Below are 13,431 nucleotides of genomic sequence, written 5' to 3'. Positions count from 1 at the left end.
AAATAGAGCGGTACGCTGGCGACATAGCCGCGTCATTCACTCGACAGCGACCACGAGCGGTTCCAGTAGAAAATACTTGATCAAAACACGACATTGACAACGAAGCCAGTAGCTACGCATCGTCATTTTGCACTTGAGAGAAGTTGGTGTGGTGCTCGTTTTTGGCGCCAACATCGGGTGGCGGCGGCTGGCTTCCGACGTCTTCGAGTGTGTTACGGCAGAATGATGGTACCATATTTTTCAAAGGCGCATCATCATCACACCGGCACGCCGCCGCAGCATGGGTGAAGAAGACATGGCCGAGGTGCTTGCGCTTCTGCAAGACGATGCGGCGACGATCGAATCGATGGCAGCCTTCCTCTCGCGCACGACTGACTTTGCGTCGCCCGAGGTCTCGTCAGATGACAGCGCGACGCGCGAGACGCGCCAAATGAAGCGCCGCCTCGCCGGCAACCCAAAGGAAGAGATCGAGTACCTCCAGTCCAAACACCGGTACCTCACGCGACAGCTACACACGCTCCAAGAGCGACAAGCGCTCGTTCCGAGCGACGATCCGTGGAAAGGCCGGGCGTTGGAGCAAGCCCGCGCAGCGCAGCGGTCGCGGCAAGAAAACCTGCGGCTCAAGGCAATGCTGGAAGATCAGCTCAAGGTGCTCGAAGCGCTCCAGCGTGTCATTGCCAAGAAGCCTCGGCTCTCGACGTTTCCGACCATGGCCGATGCGCAATGGAAGCACGGCGTCCTCGACGTCGCCGAGCGCGAAGCCAGCCTCGAAGCCCTCATGCAGCACCAGCTCGAGAAGCTCGAGACGGCGTGGATCCGGCACGGCTTGTTTGACGCGGTCGAGGCCAACGAAGCCGTGTTGCGCTCGCATGTCGAGACGAAAGGCCAAGAGGGCATGACGTTGCATTTCGTCCATTGTACGCGCATTCCTTTGGACTATGTTGCGATGGCCAACTTGACATGGGAGCACATGACGACCAAATTGCGCTCGAAACGCAGTGAGGTCCTCGAGGCCTACCATCCCGACCTCGTTTACGTCAAGTACGTGTACACAAATGGTATCTATCAACTTGACACCTTCTTTCGTAGACACTTTGGGGACCTCCCCGACCCGACCATGCCGACACTCGAAGCGCGTGTGGTCTACCGCCGATGGATCCAACCCGACCGCGTCATTATCGCGTGGTGCACGATCCTTGACGACAAGCTGCTGCCGCATTCCCGCGGCAACCTGGTCGAGAACCGTTTCGGATGGTAGGCGTTTCAAAACAATATTGTACATGTGGGCAATGTGTCGATGCTAGGTCGGTCACGCACCGCAAGTCGACCGACGAGAGCATGCTGGCGGTCTACGGCACCATGACGACGCCAAGTATGCACGTGGACGACGCGTCGGCGCAGCCCGCCGTCGGCACGCTCACCGAGCTCCTCTTGCAAATGTCCAAGGAAAATGGCGAAAAATTCGGATCCCGCATCCGCGATGCCATCCTTGCATACAAGTCGTCACAAAACGCGCTGACAAAATAATCCATGTTTTGACGTCAGAAAATCGGAAATTTCTAAACATTTTTGGCAGCGCGATGCGGCAACGACATACTCGATGTGGTACTATCTCGATGCATCAAGAGAGACGGCCGTGGAGCAAGGGCGGCGTCGGGGTGCCGATTTCGAATGGCGTCTTGAACACGGGCGCCAAAGCGCTCGCTGTTGGACGCAGTGAGCAGCAGAAGGAGCTCCGTGAGCGTCCCCGCAGCTGGCTGCATCGCTTCAACATCGGCGGGGAAGATGGGCAGCGCCACGTTCACGTAAACTGCCAAGTAGCACTCGTTGGGGCCTTTCGACGAGATGACCGACCTAGCGGAGATATCACTTCAGACCTAGAGAGCAGGCTTTTATACCACGTAGCTCGGTTCTCGATCAAGTGGCCTTGCGTGTGCGGGTACAACCCATCGTCGACGATCGAGCGTGTCAGCAGCACGACGCGGTTGGGCTCGTTGAAGCGCCGGTGGGCGAGCCGCGACTCGAGAGTCGGAAGCTTCGGGTCGTGCAGCCGCATGTCATGGCTATCCCACACAACATGAGTGCGCCACGAGATGTACCTCACTGTACCGGACATAGCGCAGCTGCGGGTGGAATTCTTCGAGGAGCTACAAGCACGCTCGTTTGAGATGAATCAAGACAAGCACTGCACCTGGCACGACGGCGCCAACTCGCTCGTCATGAGGTCCCAAAGAATGTCGCTGAGGGCCATAAACGGCAGCGAACACGGCGTCCCAAGGAGCGAGTTGAGGTGCATTGTGCCACCGAACGCCAAGCTCTCAATGTTGGTCTTGCGCATCGCGTCCCCACTGTCGGTGCTCTCAAAGAGGCCATGACGCACCCAGTGCGTTTCGAGTTTGTTGTACTGCGCCTGGAAGAGCACCTCCAACGACGCTTCCCGCTCCGAGAGACCCAAGACCGCGCCGTGCGCTGCGCATCGAGGGAAGAGCGAGAGCCGCGGCCGTTTGATGAGGACGCGCTGGAGGGCTTGAACAAACTTGAGCTGGCTCTCGAGGAGCTCCCGCAGGCGTGTGTTTTCGTGACGTGCACGCTGCACCGCGTGCTGCTGGTGTACGGCGCGCTGCTGCCACGAGGCGCTGTCCGTATCGTCGATGCTCATTTCTGCGCGCTGCTTGAGCCGCCCGAGCTGCGTCGCGAGCGTGAGTTGCTTTTGACGCAAGTAGGCGATCTCTTCCTTGGGCCCGTCGTGTGCGCGGCGTTTCTTTGTCTGCGCAGGCGGTGGTAAGCCAAAGGCAGGCAGCTCGGCCAGAAAAGCCGAGAGATCATGGGCGTCCAAGTTGTCGTCGTCGACCACCTCAAAGACGTCGTCGCTGTCGTTGGCCGCGTGCATGGAGGCGCGCTCGTCGCTGTGCAGTGTCAAGACACAGTCGTCTGTCAAGAGTGCCAGAAGCGCCGCATCGTCCGCGATGTCAAGGATGAATGCTGAATGACGATGATGATGATGCGACGTTCAGATGGCGCGTTTCGTGTTTTCTCACAGATGAACCGTCAAACAAAAAAACTCTTAACGGTGTGCGGGTGGTCTCCAGCTTTCGTTGTTGCTCGCTCGACACGGCAAACGCACAATGGACGATGTGAGCTGATAAATATGTTGACCGTCGATTCGACTGGAAGGCTTGCCAGCCACCCCACAGGTCCTGTTCTATGGATACGTGAGTTCTAGCAGTAGTTTATACATGTACTCGGGCCCTACGAGAAAGTTACCTGCGACTGTGCGCTGGTAGAGGTTTGGGCCAAACGGATAATAGAGCACGTGTGGTTAATTTTTGTGAAATGAAGGTGGATTGTGAAGTGTAGTACGTCGAGTGTTCGGAGTGGCCGTCGCAAGGGGGGGGGGCGGGCCTTCGGAAACCAGCGACGAAGTGACCGCTGACCGTCATAATCTCAGAAATATGTCTGCAAACGCATGTGCTTCGACGACACTCTTTGTCGCCTCTAGGGACGCTCGACCGTGCTTCGATACTATGCGATCCAGGCTGCATCGCCCATCGGTGGGGCTGGATCATCCAGTCCCACCGTGGTTGCCACGAGATGCCATTTCATTGGATAAAATACATTCTAAATCCACCAATCATTTGCTTCTTCTCATTTCGTCCAATGAGATCCCGTGGCGTCAGATCTTATCCCAATCCTGCAGTTTGCACTTGCATGCATCATGCTGCGGACCTTCTGTGTGGCGACGCTGCGCTCTCGGCCGACTGGACGGGCGAGTACGAGGAAAAGTCGGCGCAGTGGTTCGAGCTCTTCCTCGACCTCATCATGGTCGCCGCCTGCTCCAACGTGGCCGAGGGCCTCAAGGACGACCTGAGTCTCCGTGGCGCGGCGGCGTTCGTGCTGCTCTGCCTCATGTATGCCTCGTCGTGGCATCTCTACACGCACTTCAACGCGCGCTTCTCCGAGTCGTCGCTCTTGCATTATGGCTTTCTGTATGTGCTGCTCATCGGGCTTGGCGGTATGGTGCTCGCGAGCGAGCCCGGCCGCGGGTTCACGATCGGCCTCGTCTGCATCCGCGCCGCGCTCCTCTGCATGAACCTCTCGGTGTTTTGGTCGCTGCCAAACGTGCGTGGAAAGGCGGGCGCCGACATGAGCATAAGCCTGCTCGTGATGACGCTCTTTGCCTTCGCGTTGTACGTCGACTACCCGACGGTGACGATTGGTGCCTACCTCACGTCGCTCGTCCTCGAGACGTTAGGAGGTGTCGCACTCGTGCGCTTTGCCAATCGACCTGACATGGACGTGGCGATGAACATCGACCACGTCGACGATCGCGAAGGCTGTCTCGTCATGGTGGCCCTCGGCGAGTCGGTTGTGAGCACGGTCATGCACCGCCGCGGCACGGACCTCCCATCCGCCTACTACGTCGCCATGGCGCTCTCGCTCCTCGTCATCTTTTCTCTCGCCATCTTTTACTTTGCGGCCAAGCCGCAGCGCGAAATGCATGCGATGCGGCGGTCGATTGCGACCGGGCTCACCTACTCGCTGCTGGCGATCGGGGTTGGCACCAAGCTCGTCTCGGAAGCGGTGCGCCAGAACCAAGAGCTCGCACCAACGTCGCTCTGGGTCTTGTTCGGGTCGATGTCGCTGGCGTTCTGCATCATGCTTTTGGTGCGGCTCTTGCACTATGGCGGGCGCCAGACCGATCCGTTGCGTGTCCAGCGCATCAAGTACGTGTGGTGGGGCGTCTGCGCGCTTTCGCCCATCTGTCCGCCGGTCGTGGCCTATATTTTGCAGGCCGTCGCTACTGACGGCGGTGTCGACCCGATCACAGCACTGGCCTGCGCTGCCGCCATCATCCTCTCGTGGCTCGTGAGTGAGACCGCCGTCATGCACAGCCTCCGCGTCCTCGGGTATGGCTACTCGGACGCCCTTCATGAGACGACGACCCTCGAGTCCCGCGCATCGCTGCTGGTTGTCACACACTAGGTTCACAAGATTGGGAGTTTTAGTACATTTGTGTCTGGCATCGAGTGATGGCGCCGCATGTTGTCGGCGGGTCTGCATCCCATCCAACGCTTGGTCCAGGACAAGGGTTGTAGTATCCAGATGCAAAGCTAATGACTAGGATGGGTTCGTACCAATGGGTTCGATCACCATCCAATCGCCGTTCGCGTTACCACAAAAAACAAAACACACTACCGGAAGGATTACAAGTGTCTTTGTAGTCTACAAGTCGTCGACCAAGGAGATTGCTAGACTCTACGTATGCGAACTCTTTGTAACAACGAAGATAACGCAAAACACGTTCACATATAAGTCGTCGACCACACTTTCAATCAAAATGCTCTTGTTGTCCAGCAACGTATTACGATGCACTATGCTTCAAGAGGAGCGACTTGGACGACGCTTTCATTGGCGGCGCGCGACTCGCTTTCTTGGCAAGGACGTGGCGGCGGCGCGTCTGGAGCCACTTGAAGCAGAGCCGATTCGCATACCGCGCACACGCAAAGAACGCAGCGTACGGGTCTTCGCTCGTTTCGGGCGGGTACAGGCGCCGAAAGTGCCCGAGACGGTCCATCTCGTCTTCCATGGAATGGACAATGTCCCAGTCGTCGTCGCAGAAAAGGGCAATGTGGCTCGCCTCGAGCTGCGTGATCTTGGGGTCGTGCACGATATCAAACAGCTTGCGCGACGACGTGCTCGGTGGTTTCTTCTTTTCGCGACCTATCGCTGCATGTGGCGCTTCGTGGCCCACGAGATGAAAAATATCGCTCATGAGGAGGCCCTTGATGCGCTTATCGAGCGGCGACGACCCCATGAGGGACGGCGACACGTTCACTTCAATGAGCCACGGCTCCAGCGTCGCGTCAAGCATCAAGTCAAAGCCAAAGAGCTCGTAGCACGCGTGGCGGTGCTTGACGTACGTCTGCGTCAAGGGCGCAATGTGCGCTTCGGCGGCAATGATGGTCTTGCAAATGATCGCATGCAGCTTGGCTTGCAACGTGGCAACGTCCTTGCCGTCGTTCTACGGCAAAATATTGAGGGGTAGGGTAGCGCAAGGGTACCGACTTCAAGGTGCGCAAGCAACGCCGTGAGGCTCCACTTGCTGCCGTCGGTCGATGTCGGGCCACTCGATGCTTTGAAGCGCTCGTTGTTCTTGTTGATGCTAAAGTTGGTCAAGTGCATGAGCCGGTTCTTGAGGTGGGCCGCCTCCGTGTCGTAGGGCACCGTGCAAAAGCGCGCGAGTCCTTCCTCAAAGAGGTAGATCCGAAGCGGGTCAAAGCACGTGACAACGACGTAGATGCGCAAGTCAAACTTGTAGCCGTGGATCAAATACGGCGACGAGAGGTACCGCTGGACAACCCACTTGCGTTTTTTCTTGAGCTGCTTTTCGAGCTATCATTTTATTTGTGAGAAAATCACAAATAACATTCCATCGCATGTGGTACCTGGGACGAGTGGACGACCTTGATGCCACGACCGCACGCCGACGCCGGCGGTTTAAAGATCCACATGGACGGACCGGTCTCACGGTCCAGACAGCGCATGAACGCATCGAGCTGTCCAGGCAGCAAGAACCCTTCAGGCACAAAGCTGTACGCTGCCGGAAACGTCCGCTTCATGGCACTAATGGTCTTCATGAGGCGATCTTTCCGGCCAATGACCCATGGGTCGGGAAAGTGGTTGATTTTCTGGTGGGCTTGCAGCGCCTTGAACGCGGTCCGAGGCAGGTGCTTGATCCACGCACCCGTCCACTTCTTTCCTTTGAGGAGCCGGCGAAAGCCCGCGCGCACAAAGGCGTTCTTGACGCAGTTGCGCTCCCAGTAGCACTTGAAAAAAACAACGTTTGCCTCGGCCGGGGCGTCGCTCGTGTTGACACCCGCGGGATACGTTCGCTCGACGTGTAAATCCAGCGGGTAGTCGAAGCAAATTGTGGGAATGCGATTTGGAAAACGACTGTGCTGAAGCTTGAGTGTGCGGGGGCGCCCCCCGTCGGCTGCTGCATTGGCTCTTCGTCGTCATCGTCCTCTTCCTCGCCTTGGTTGATGTTATCCTCGTCACCGTCGTCACCGTCGTCGTCGTCCAGAGCGTTCTCGGACGGTTCGCCATCGATGCTGTCGTCGTCGCCTGGTGTGTCTTCTTCGGGGGCGACGGCTAGAAGATGTGCATGAGGAAACAAGCGAATGACAAACTCGCAAGGTCGCACCACTCGTCGCAGCGGGTGACGAGGCTTCGAGCTTGAGGCGAGAGAGCTCGAGTCGTTCCCGAAGCCCCAGCCGTGTGCTCATGCCAACCAAAGGTCACTACCGTTTCACGCTGTGGAATACCAAATTTAACGATTGCATGCTTTTTGTTTCGTCAGATTCCACGTGGTCGACTCCATGTGCCCGCATTTGTTTGGTTGTGCCGATATCTCTTGCAGATACCCTTTCGAGTTGGTCGATTCGATCGGTTTGACATGTACTAGCATATATCACTTCTTGGCGGGCGTTCAGTGCAGGAAAGGCAACGTTCGGCATAAAGCTCAGTTGTTCGTTTGTGTCAATGATCACATTAAGCGCTTGGGTCCTAGGAAAGCTACCCCTCGGACAAGCCTACATTTATGTGTTGTGAGCTTGTCCAGGGTTCAAGCCGCAGCTCCAACGACGCAACATGGTCGACTTTTACGTGTGGTTCCACTTGGTTGCTGAGTGATTTCATTGAAATTCCGGCAAGGAGCACTGGCGATACTCGGCACGCCATGGTGGGGATGTGCCGCATCAGTCCACCCGCCTCCGATGTCTGTAAAAGACCCGCCATCGCGATACCAGTGCACGCGACAAGGGCACTGGGAGCTGAGCACGACGTGTACTATCACTCGTAGTACTCCACAACCCAACGTCGCTGTCGTTGTGACCTCCAATGCACCGTGGCGCCTGTCGCTTGGAACCATCGCTATTTATTGCACCACGTCCTTGAAGTGCCCCGTCTAGTCGACACGGTGCATTTCTAAATCAAACGATTGAGCCAGAAACAAGGTCTCAATCGAGTACTTTGGCTGAAGTCAATCGTCCCTGTCTTCCAATAGGACAAGTGCACATCCGCCAAAACGAATGGCGGCGCGCAGGTGGTGATGATCCGACCCGACGACGCCAATGTGATGTGGCCGACCGATGGGTATTTTAGAAAGGCCATTTGGACCGCAGAACGTCGCGGCCACATCTCTGAGCCGCACATCCTTTCGCCAGCCAGTACACATGGGTGGCATCGCGCTTGATCTTCGAGCTCCGCACGGCTACACTGTACTCGTCATCCACCTCTGCCTTCTGGCATACCAGCCAGATTCATGCAAACTAGAAATATCGATTTCTCGTTTGCCTATCTGGATCAAGAGCGTCGAAAACATTTTGACATCGTGATGATGGACACGCTAAAGGACGCGACGCATTGCGATGCCGATGCAGTAGGAACCGAATGCAAGGGCAAGAGCGTGGAGGATGCGCACCCATCCGGCGTCACTGTGTGGACTTGATCTGGTGCGATTACACGAGCGAAAGGGCAACCAGATGGTTTGGCAAGCGTATCACCTTGTATTGATGTGGCGCGGCGATCAACGCGGAACGCGTTGGCTTATTCAGTTTATAAAATGTCGTCCAGCGCGCAAAAGAAACGAGTGCTCACCAAGGTGCAGCTCGAGACGAACCGGGTGCGCTCGAAAAAGTACTATGAAGACAACCGCGACTCGGTCTTGGCCAAGCTCCGGTTGCACTACATTGAGAACCGCGAGAAAGAGCGCCAGCGCCAGCGTGAAAAGTACCTCCGCATCAAGGCGCGCAAGCGTGCAGCGAAAGAAGCGACCAAGACGCTCCCATCGCTCCCGACGCTTCCTTGCAACCCGCTCAGCATCGCGTTCCTCCTCAATTGACGATAGCATCGATCGAGTCGAGTTTAGTATTTATCATCGCTTCGAGCTACCAGCGTGCTGTCGTCGTTCAATCAAAAAGGTCACAAGTGCTTTCGGACCTTTACTCCAACTCGGTGTTTTTACCCTTTTGGTTGTTGGCAAGCACGCTGCAGCTTGGCCAAAGGAGTTTTCAAGACCTCGGTGGTTGCCATGGAATGACCGCAACAGTAAGGGAACAAACACATCGAGCTTTGTAGCAACTGGTGGTGCTCTAAAGTCCACGTCGCTAGAGGAATAGATCGCGAGACGAACCACTCGTCTTTCTTTTTGCTATCAACTCGAACACGAACATTGCGAGCTAGGGCGAATCCAGTGCCGAGCACTTGCCTTTCGCGTCTGTGTCGTAAAACGAAGGTGCACAAAAGGCGGACACGACGCGGCTCGTGCTGGCGTCGTCGATACTGTCGTCCGACACGACGACGTATATATTACATACCTTTGCGGTACTATGTCGCTAGCAAGGCCAGTCGTTCACGACTCGAACCACTCTGAACGTGGGGGACTTGAACCTCGAGTCGTTCTCATGTTTTTAAATCGCTGTTTGGGGGACCACGTCGACTCTTCCGTGGCGTCTGTCACTGGAGGACTCGCCGTTTTGGTGGCTAATTTGCCCTGAAAGCGCTTGAATTTCGAGAAGGGATGCCTCTATGGTTAGGTCCGCAATCAGAAAGCAGTTGATTGAGAATTGCTGCACAGTGCCTTACCGCAATGAACGATATACTGCCTCGGAACGACGTCTTTCCAGTCGCAGACCGTGCCGATGGTGGTGCATACAAGGTAACCGCACGCTTGCACCACTGCTCAACAAACCACCAAGGCTACGTCACCAAGTGTTGTGCACTACTTTGTTGTTATTGTCTACTGCTTGAGCAAACAGTAAGTGATTCGACATGGAAGACGTCCATCGCAGCTGCAAGCGCATCATGTTGGGACTTGGGGTGCTTTCTGAAGCAGATGGTGGCGCTTCCTCATCGTGGCGGCGGCGAATCTTTGGTGACACCTCCGACGATTCATTGCATACGTCGACGCTGCTGCAAGTGCATTCCGTCTCTGGATCGGGGCAGCAAGCCATTGCGTCAGTTGGTTGCGTGCTGTGTTTCGTCGCATCGACAGGGTTTGTTGTCGTCTATCCGGGTATTGAAAAGGAATTACCTTGTTCAGTACCGTTACAGCTTGGCACGAGGCACAAGGGGCAGCACGAGGCACCATGTTGTCGCACGACGACGACAGTCACAGACATCTTCAGTGTATGACCATCCATAGGGTCTGGGTTTCCAGCTTGCTCGTGGGCGACGCGCCCAAGGACTGAGCGAAAGCGAGTGCGACGGTGGTGTACCCATCATCCTGGACACGACCCCGCTTCGTCCCAACTTCGCCAACGCGAGAAGCTTGCCACCATTTGGTAGTCGAAGCCGTAGATTGCCAAGACGTTGTAGCCACATGGACGTAGTCTCTCGTGTCCATTCGCCGCCGCCACCATGCAGCGCTGTGCCGTCCCACCAGTACCGGTAGACTCGAACGCTCAAAACACGATCTGCTCATGCCGCTTGCCACCTATAACGTCAGCAAGGTGACGACGATATACCGGTATCTATCGATCACACACAGTACAAGCCTACTACTACAACTCGATCGCAACCACAGTTATGCAAAATTTGCGACCATGGCTCCAAATGTCTTCTTTTGCACCTCCATGGAGCAACCGCGAGCATGCATGCGTGGTTGCAATCACAGCTTATCCAGGGACGCGATGCACAGGGCGCATGGCGCAGCTGCAGTCGGTCCGCGCCGTGCAGCCTGGTGCGTAGCGTCATAATGGAAAATGCGATGCGACAGGGCGTCGCGACTCTAGGTACACGTTGATTGGTGCTGTACTTAATAGGCGAATCCATATCCGGCCAATATAGGATATTCCATTTTGCAAGACGATGGCCGGCTACATGGGGATCACGTCGCCACGCGATGGCCTCACGAAGCGGTACCTGACGATTCCCGTCGTCAACACGAACGAGGTCGGGCCGAGCTTCCTGTACCCGACCAAGGACTGCGGCTACGAGGACGTGACCGCGCCGGACGACGACCTCAACGCGATCCGCGACAAGCTCAACAAGCCCAAGCACCTTCTAAGCGAGTGGCCGGCGACTGCCATCTCGGGTAACGACCTCTTGGGCTCGGTCCTCTACTCGGCCGGCATCGTCGCCAGCAAGGCCGGCTGCCTCTCGCCCATCTGCATGGTCATGGTCTCGCTCGTCCTGTATCTCTTTCGGTTCATTTACGAAGAGGTCGTGACCGCGATTCCGATGAACGGCGGGTCGTACAACTGCCTCTTGAACGCGACCTCCAAGCGCGTCGCGGCCGTTGCCGCCTGTCTGAGCATCCTCGCGTACCTCGCGACGGCCGTCGTCTCGGCCACATCGGCGTGCTACTACCTCCAGACGCAGGTCCATCTTCCTATATAGACGCGTCTCATTTGATGGCATGCATCAGGTGCCCGGTCTGCCCGTGCTTGGCACGTCCATTGCGCTCCTCGGTCTTTTTGGCCTTTTGAACATCATTGGCATCTCCGAGTCGTCGATCGTGGCGCTTGTGATTTTCAGCCTCCATGCGCTGACGCTGACGGTCGTTGCCGTCGCCAGCCTCATCTTTATGGTACTTCCTTCCATGAAAAGTGCTGGGAATAATGCATAAATCGACCTAGATCCACCACCCAGACGTGATCCAAGCCAACTACCGTCGCCCCTTCCCCGACGTCGACTTTGTCGGGAGTCTTGTCTCTGGTAATTTCATGACCGCCCTCTTCTTCGGCTTCTCGGCGTCGATGCTCGGCGTGACGGGGTTTGAAACCTCGGCCAACTTTGTTGAAGAGCAAAAGCCCGGCGTGTTTCGCAAGACGATGCGGGTACGCACTTTCTTCTATCAATGGTCCGCTTGTCGACTCGTATGACAATATACGTATTGCTCTAGAACATGTGGGCACTCGCGTCGGTCTACAACATTTCGCTCGCCATTTTGAGCCTTGGCGTGCTTCCGATCGACGTCATGATGGCCAACCCGAGCGTCGTGCTGGCGCAAATGGGTCTCGCGGCCGGCGGCCACTGGCTCCAGCTCTGGGTCGCAATTGATGCGTTCATTGTGCTCTCGGCTGGCGTGCTCACGGGCTACGTGGGCATCACAGGTCTGTATTTCTTTCGCCATTTTCGTCCAATACTTGATATATTGATACATTTTGACGCTTTTTTTCGTAGGGCTCATTCGCCGCTTGAGCAACGACCGCGTCATGCCCGAGTTTCTCAGCTACGAAAACAAGTGGCGCCACACGCCGCACAACATTTCGATCTCGTTTTTTGTCATTGGGTCGAGTCTCATTCTGGCGCTCGACGCCGACGCGACCATGCTCGGCAACGTCTTTACGTTTGCGTTCCTCTCGATGATGTTCCTTTTTGGCTTTGGCTGCATCATGCTCAAGCTGAAGCGTCAAGACATCCCCCGCGCCGTCCACGCGCCATGGTGGACGTGCATCCTTGGCTGTACGCTGGTCGCGCTCGGCTACTTTGGGTCGCTTCTCGGGGACCCCAAAGTCTTGCTGGTGTTCTTTCTCTACTTTATGGTCATCGCGGTCGTCGTCTTCTCCATGCTCGAGCGCATGATGGTGCTTCGGTGCCTCATCTTTCTTGTGCACATGGTGTGCGGCAAGGAGGCGCCGGTGGAGACGGATCCGATCGCGGACGTCGAAGCCAACGTCCTTCCCCGCGTCCAGCACACAGACGACGGCAATGATCGCAGCAGTCAAGTGACGACCAAGCACAAGTTTTACGAGCACGATACGCACCGCGTCGCGCTGCTCACGCGGACCATCAAGCGCATTAACTCGCGGCCCATGGTGTTTTTTGTCAAGGAGAACAACCTCGTCCTCATCAACAAGGCCATTTTGTACGTTCGGAGCAACGAGATCACGCACTACATGCGGTTCTTCCACGTGTACGCCACCGACGATGCAGCGACGCGCGCCCACATCGCCGAGCTCCGGGATATCATCACGCTGTTTGACGGTGTGTACCCCAAACTCCACTTGGACTTTGTCTCGGTGCACGGGCATTTTGATCCGGCGACGATTCTCTGGATTGCGGACGAGTACAAGATCCCGACCAACTTTATGTTTATCAAGCAACCTAGCAACATTGCGGTCCACAAGGTCTCGTCGCTCGGCGTCCGCGTCATCACCGGTTAAGACCACGTAGACACGACTGGAAACGTAATTCGCTTGGATGCGACGTCGTCTTACTAGTAACGTTATGTGGAGCAATCGACTGACTTGTGTACTATGGGCTAACTATACGAGTAATGTGGGTACAGTCGGTGGTCTAGACTTCAACGACAAAGCCAACGCCATCGATGTGGCCGACGCCATCCCTTGGAAGCGCAATGTCAACGGCTTGTCGGGCACGAGCTCAAGAGGCAAATTGGGCTTGGGGTGCGCCACTTTGGGGATC

At 56.3% G+C, this 13,431-nt stretch overlaps 6 protein-coding genes across 6 annotated transcripts; 4 read left to right on the top strand and 2 right to left on the bottom strand.

The window, feature by feature from the left end:
- Positions 1–247: 247 nt before the first annotated feature.
- SPRG_09531 (hypothetical protein) lies at positions 248–1,527 on the top strand (the record flags this gene model as incomplete). The annotated part of the gene is made up of 3 exons (XM_012348957.1): positions 248–1,041; positions 1,090–1,254; positions 1,305–1,527. Exons 1-3 carry the CDS (start codon positions 281–283, stop codon positions 1,525–1,527), a joined length of 1,149 nt encoding a protein of 382 aa, XP_012204347.1. The 5' UTR covers positions 248–280.
- A 32-nt stretch (positions 1,528–1,559) lies between these two features.
- On the bottom strand, positions 1,560–2,890 carry SPRG_09530 (hypothetical protein; the record flags this gene model as incomplete). Its single annotated transcript, XM_012348956.1, has 4 exons — positions 1,560–1,854; positions 1,899–2,063; positions 2,110–2,147; positions 2,192–2,890. 4 exons carry the CDS (start codon positions 2,888–2,890, stop codon positions 1,560–1,562), a joined length of 1,197 nt encoding a protein of 398 aa, XP_012204346.1.
- An 818-nt stretch (positions 2,891–3,708) lies between these two features.
- On the top strand, positions 3,709–4,983 carry SPRG_09529 (hypothetical protein; the record flags this gene model as incomplete). The annotated part of the gene is made up of 1 exon (XM_012348955.1): positions 3,709–4,983. One exon carries the CDS (start codon positions 3,709–3,711, stop codon positions 4,981–4,983), a length of 1,275 nt encoding a protein of 424 aa, XP_012204345.1.
- A 379-nt stretch (positions 4,984–5,362) lies between these two features.
- On the bottom strand, positions 5,363–7,286 carry SPRG_09528 (hypothetical protein; the record flags this gene model as incomplete). The annotated part of the gene is made up of 5 exons (XM_012348954.1): positions 5,363–6,022; positions 6,067–6,393; positions 6,447–6,893; positions 6,953–7,152; positions 7,205–7,286. 5 exons carry the CDS (start codon positions 7,284–7,286, stop codon positions 5,363–5,365), a joined length of 1,716 nt encoding a protein of 571 aa, XP_012204344.1.
- Positions 7,287–8,429: 1,143 nt separating this feature from the next.
- SPRG_09527 (hypothetical protein) lies at positions 8,430–9,011 on the top strand (the record flags this gene model as incomplete). Its single annotated transcript, XM_012348953.1, has 2 exons — positions 8,430–8,440; positions 8,635–9,011. The coding sequence occupies 2 exons, from the start codon at positions 8,430–8,432 to the stop codon at positions 8,900–8,902; spliced, it is 279 nt and encodes a 92-aa protein (XP_012204343.1). The 3' UTR covers positions 8,903–9,011.
- A 1,858-nt stretch (positions 9,012–10,869) lies between these two features.
- Positions 10,870–13,268, top strand: SPRG_09526 (hypothetical protein; the record flags this gene model as incomplete). The annotated part of the gene is made up of 5 exons (XM_012348952.1): positions 10,870–11,382; positions 11,429–11,590; positions 11,640–11,840; positions 11,906–12,116; positions 12,187–13,268. 5 exons carry the CDS (start codon positions 10,870–10,872, stop codon positions 13,167–13,169), a joined length of 2,070 nt encoding a protein of 689 aa, XP_012204342.1. The 3' UTR covers positions 13,170–13,268.
- Positions 13,269–13,431: the final 163 nt, after the last annotated feature.

This window comes from Saprolegnia parasitica (genome assembly GCF_000151545.1).
Source record: "Saprolegnia parasitica CBS 223.65 unplaced genomic scaffold supercont2.49, whole genome shotgun sequence".
NCBI lineage: Eukaryota > Oomycota > Saprolegniomycetes > Saprolegniales > Saprolegniaceae > Saprolegnia > Saprolegnia parasitica.
This window is presented reverse-complemented; position numbering and strand designations above follow the sequence as displayed.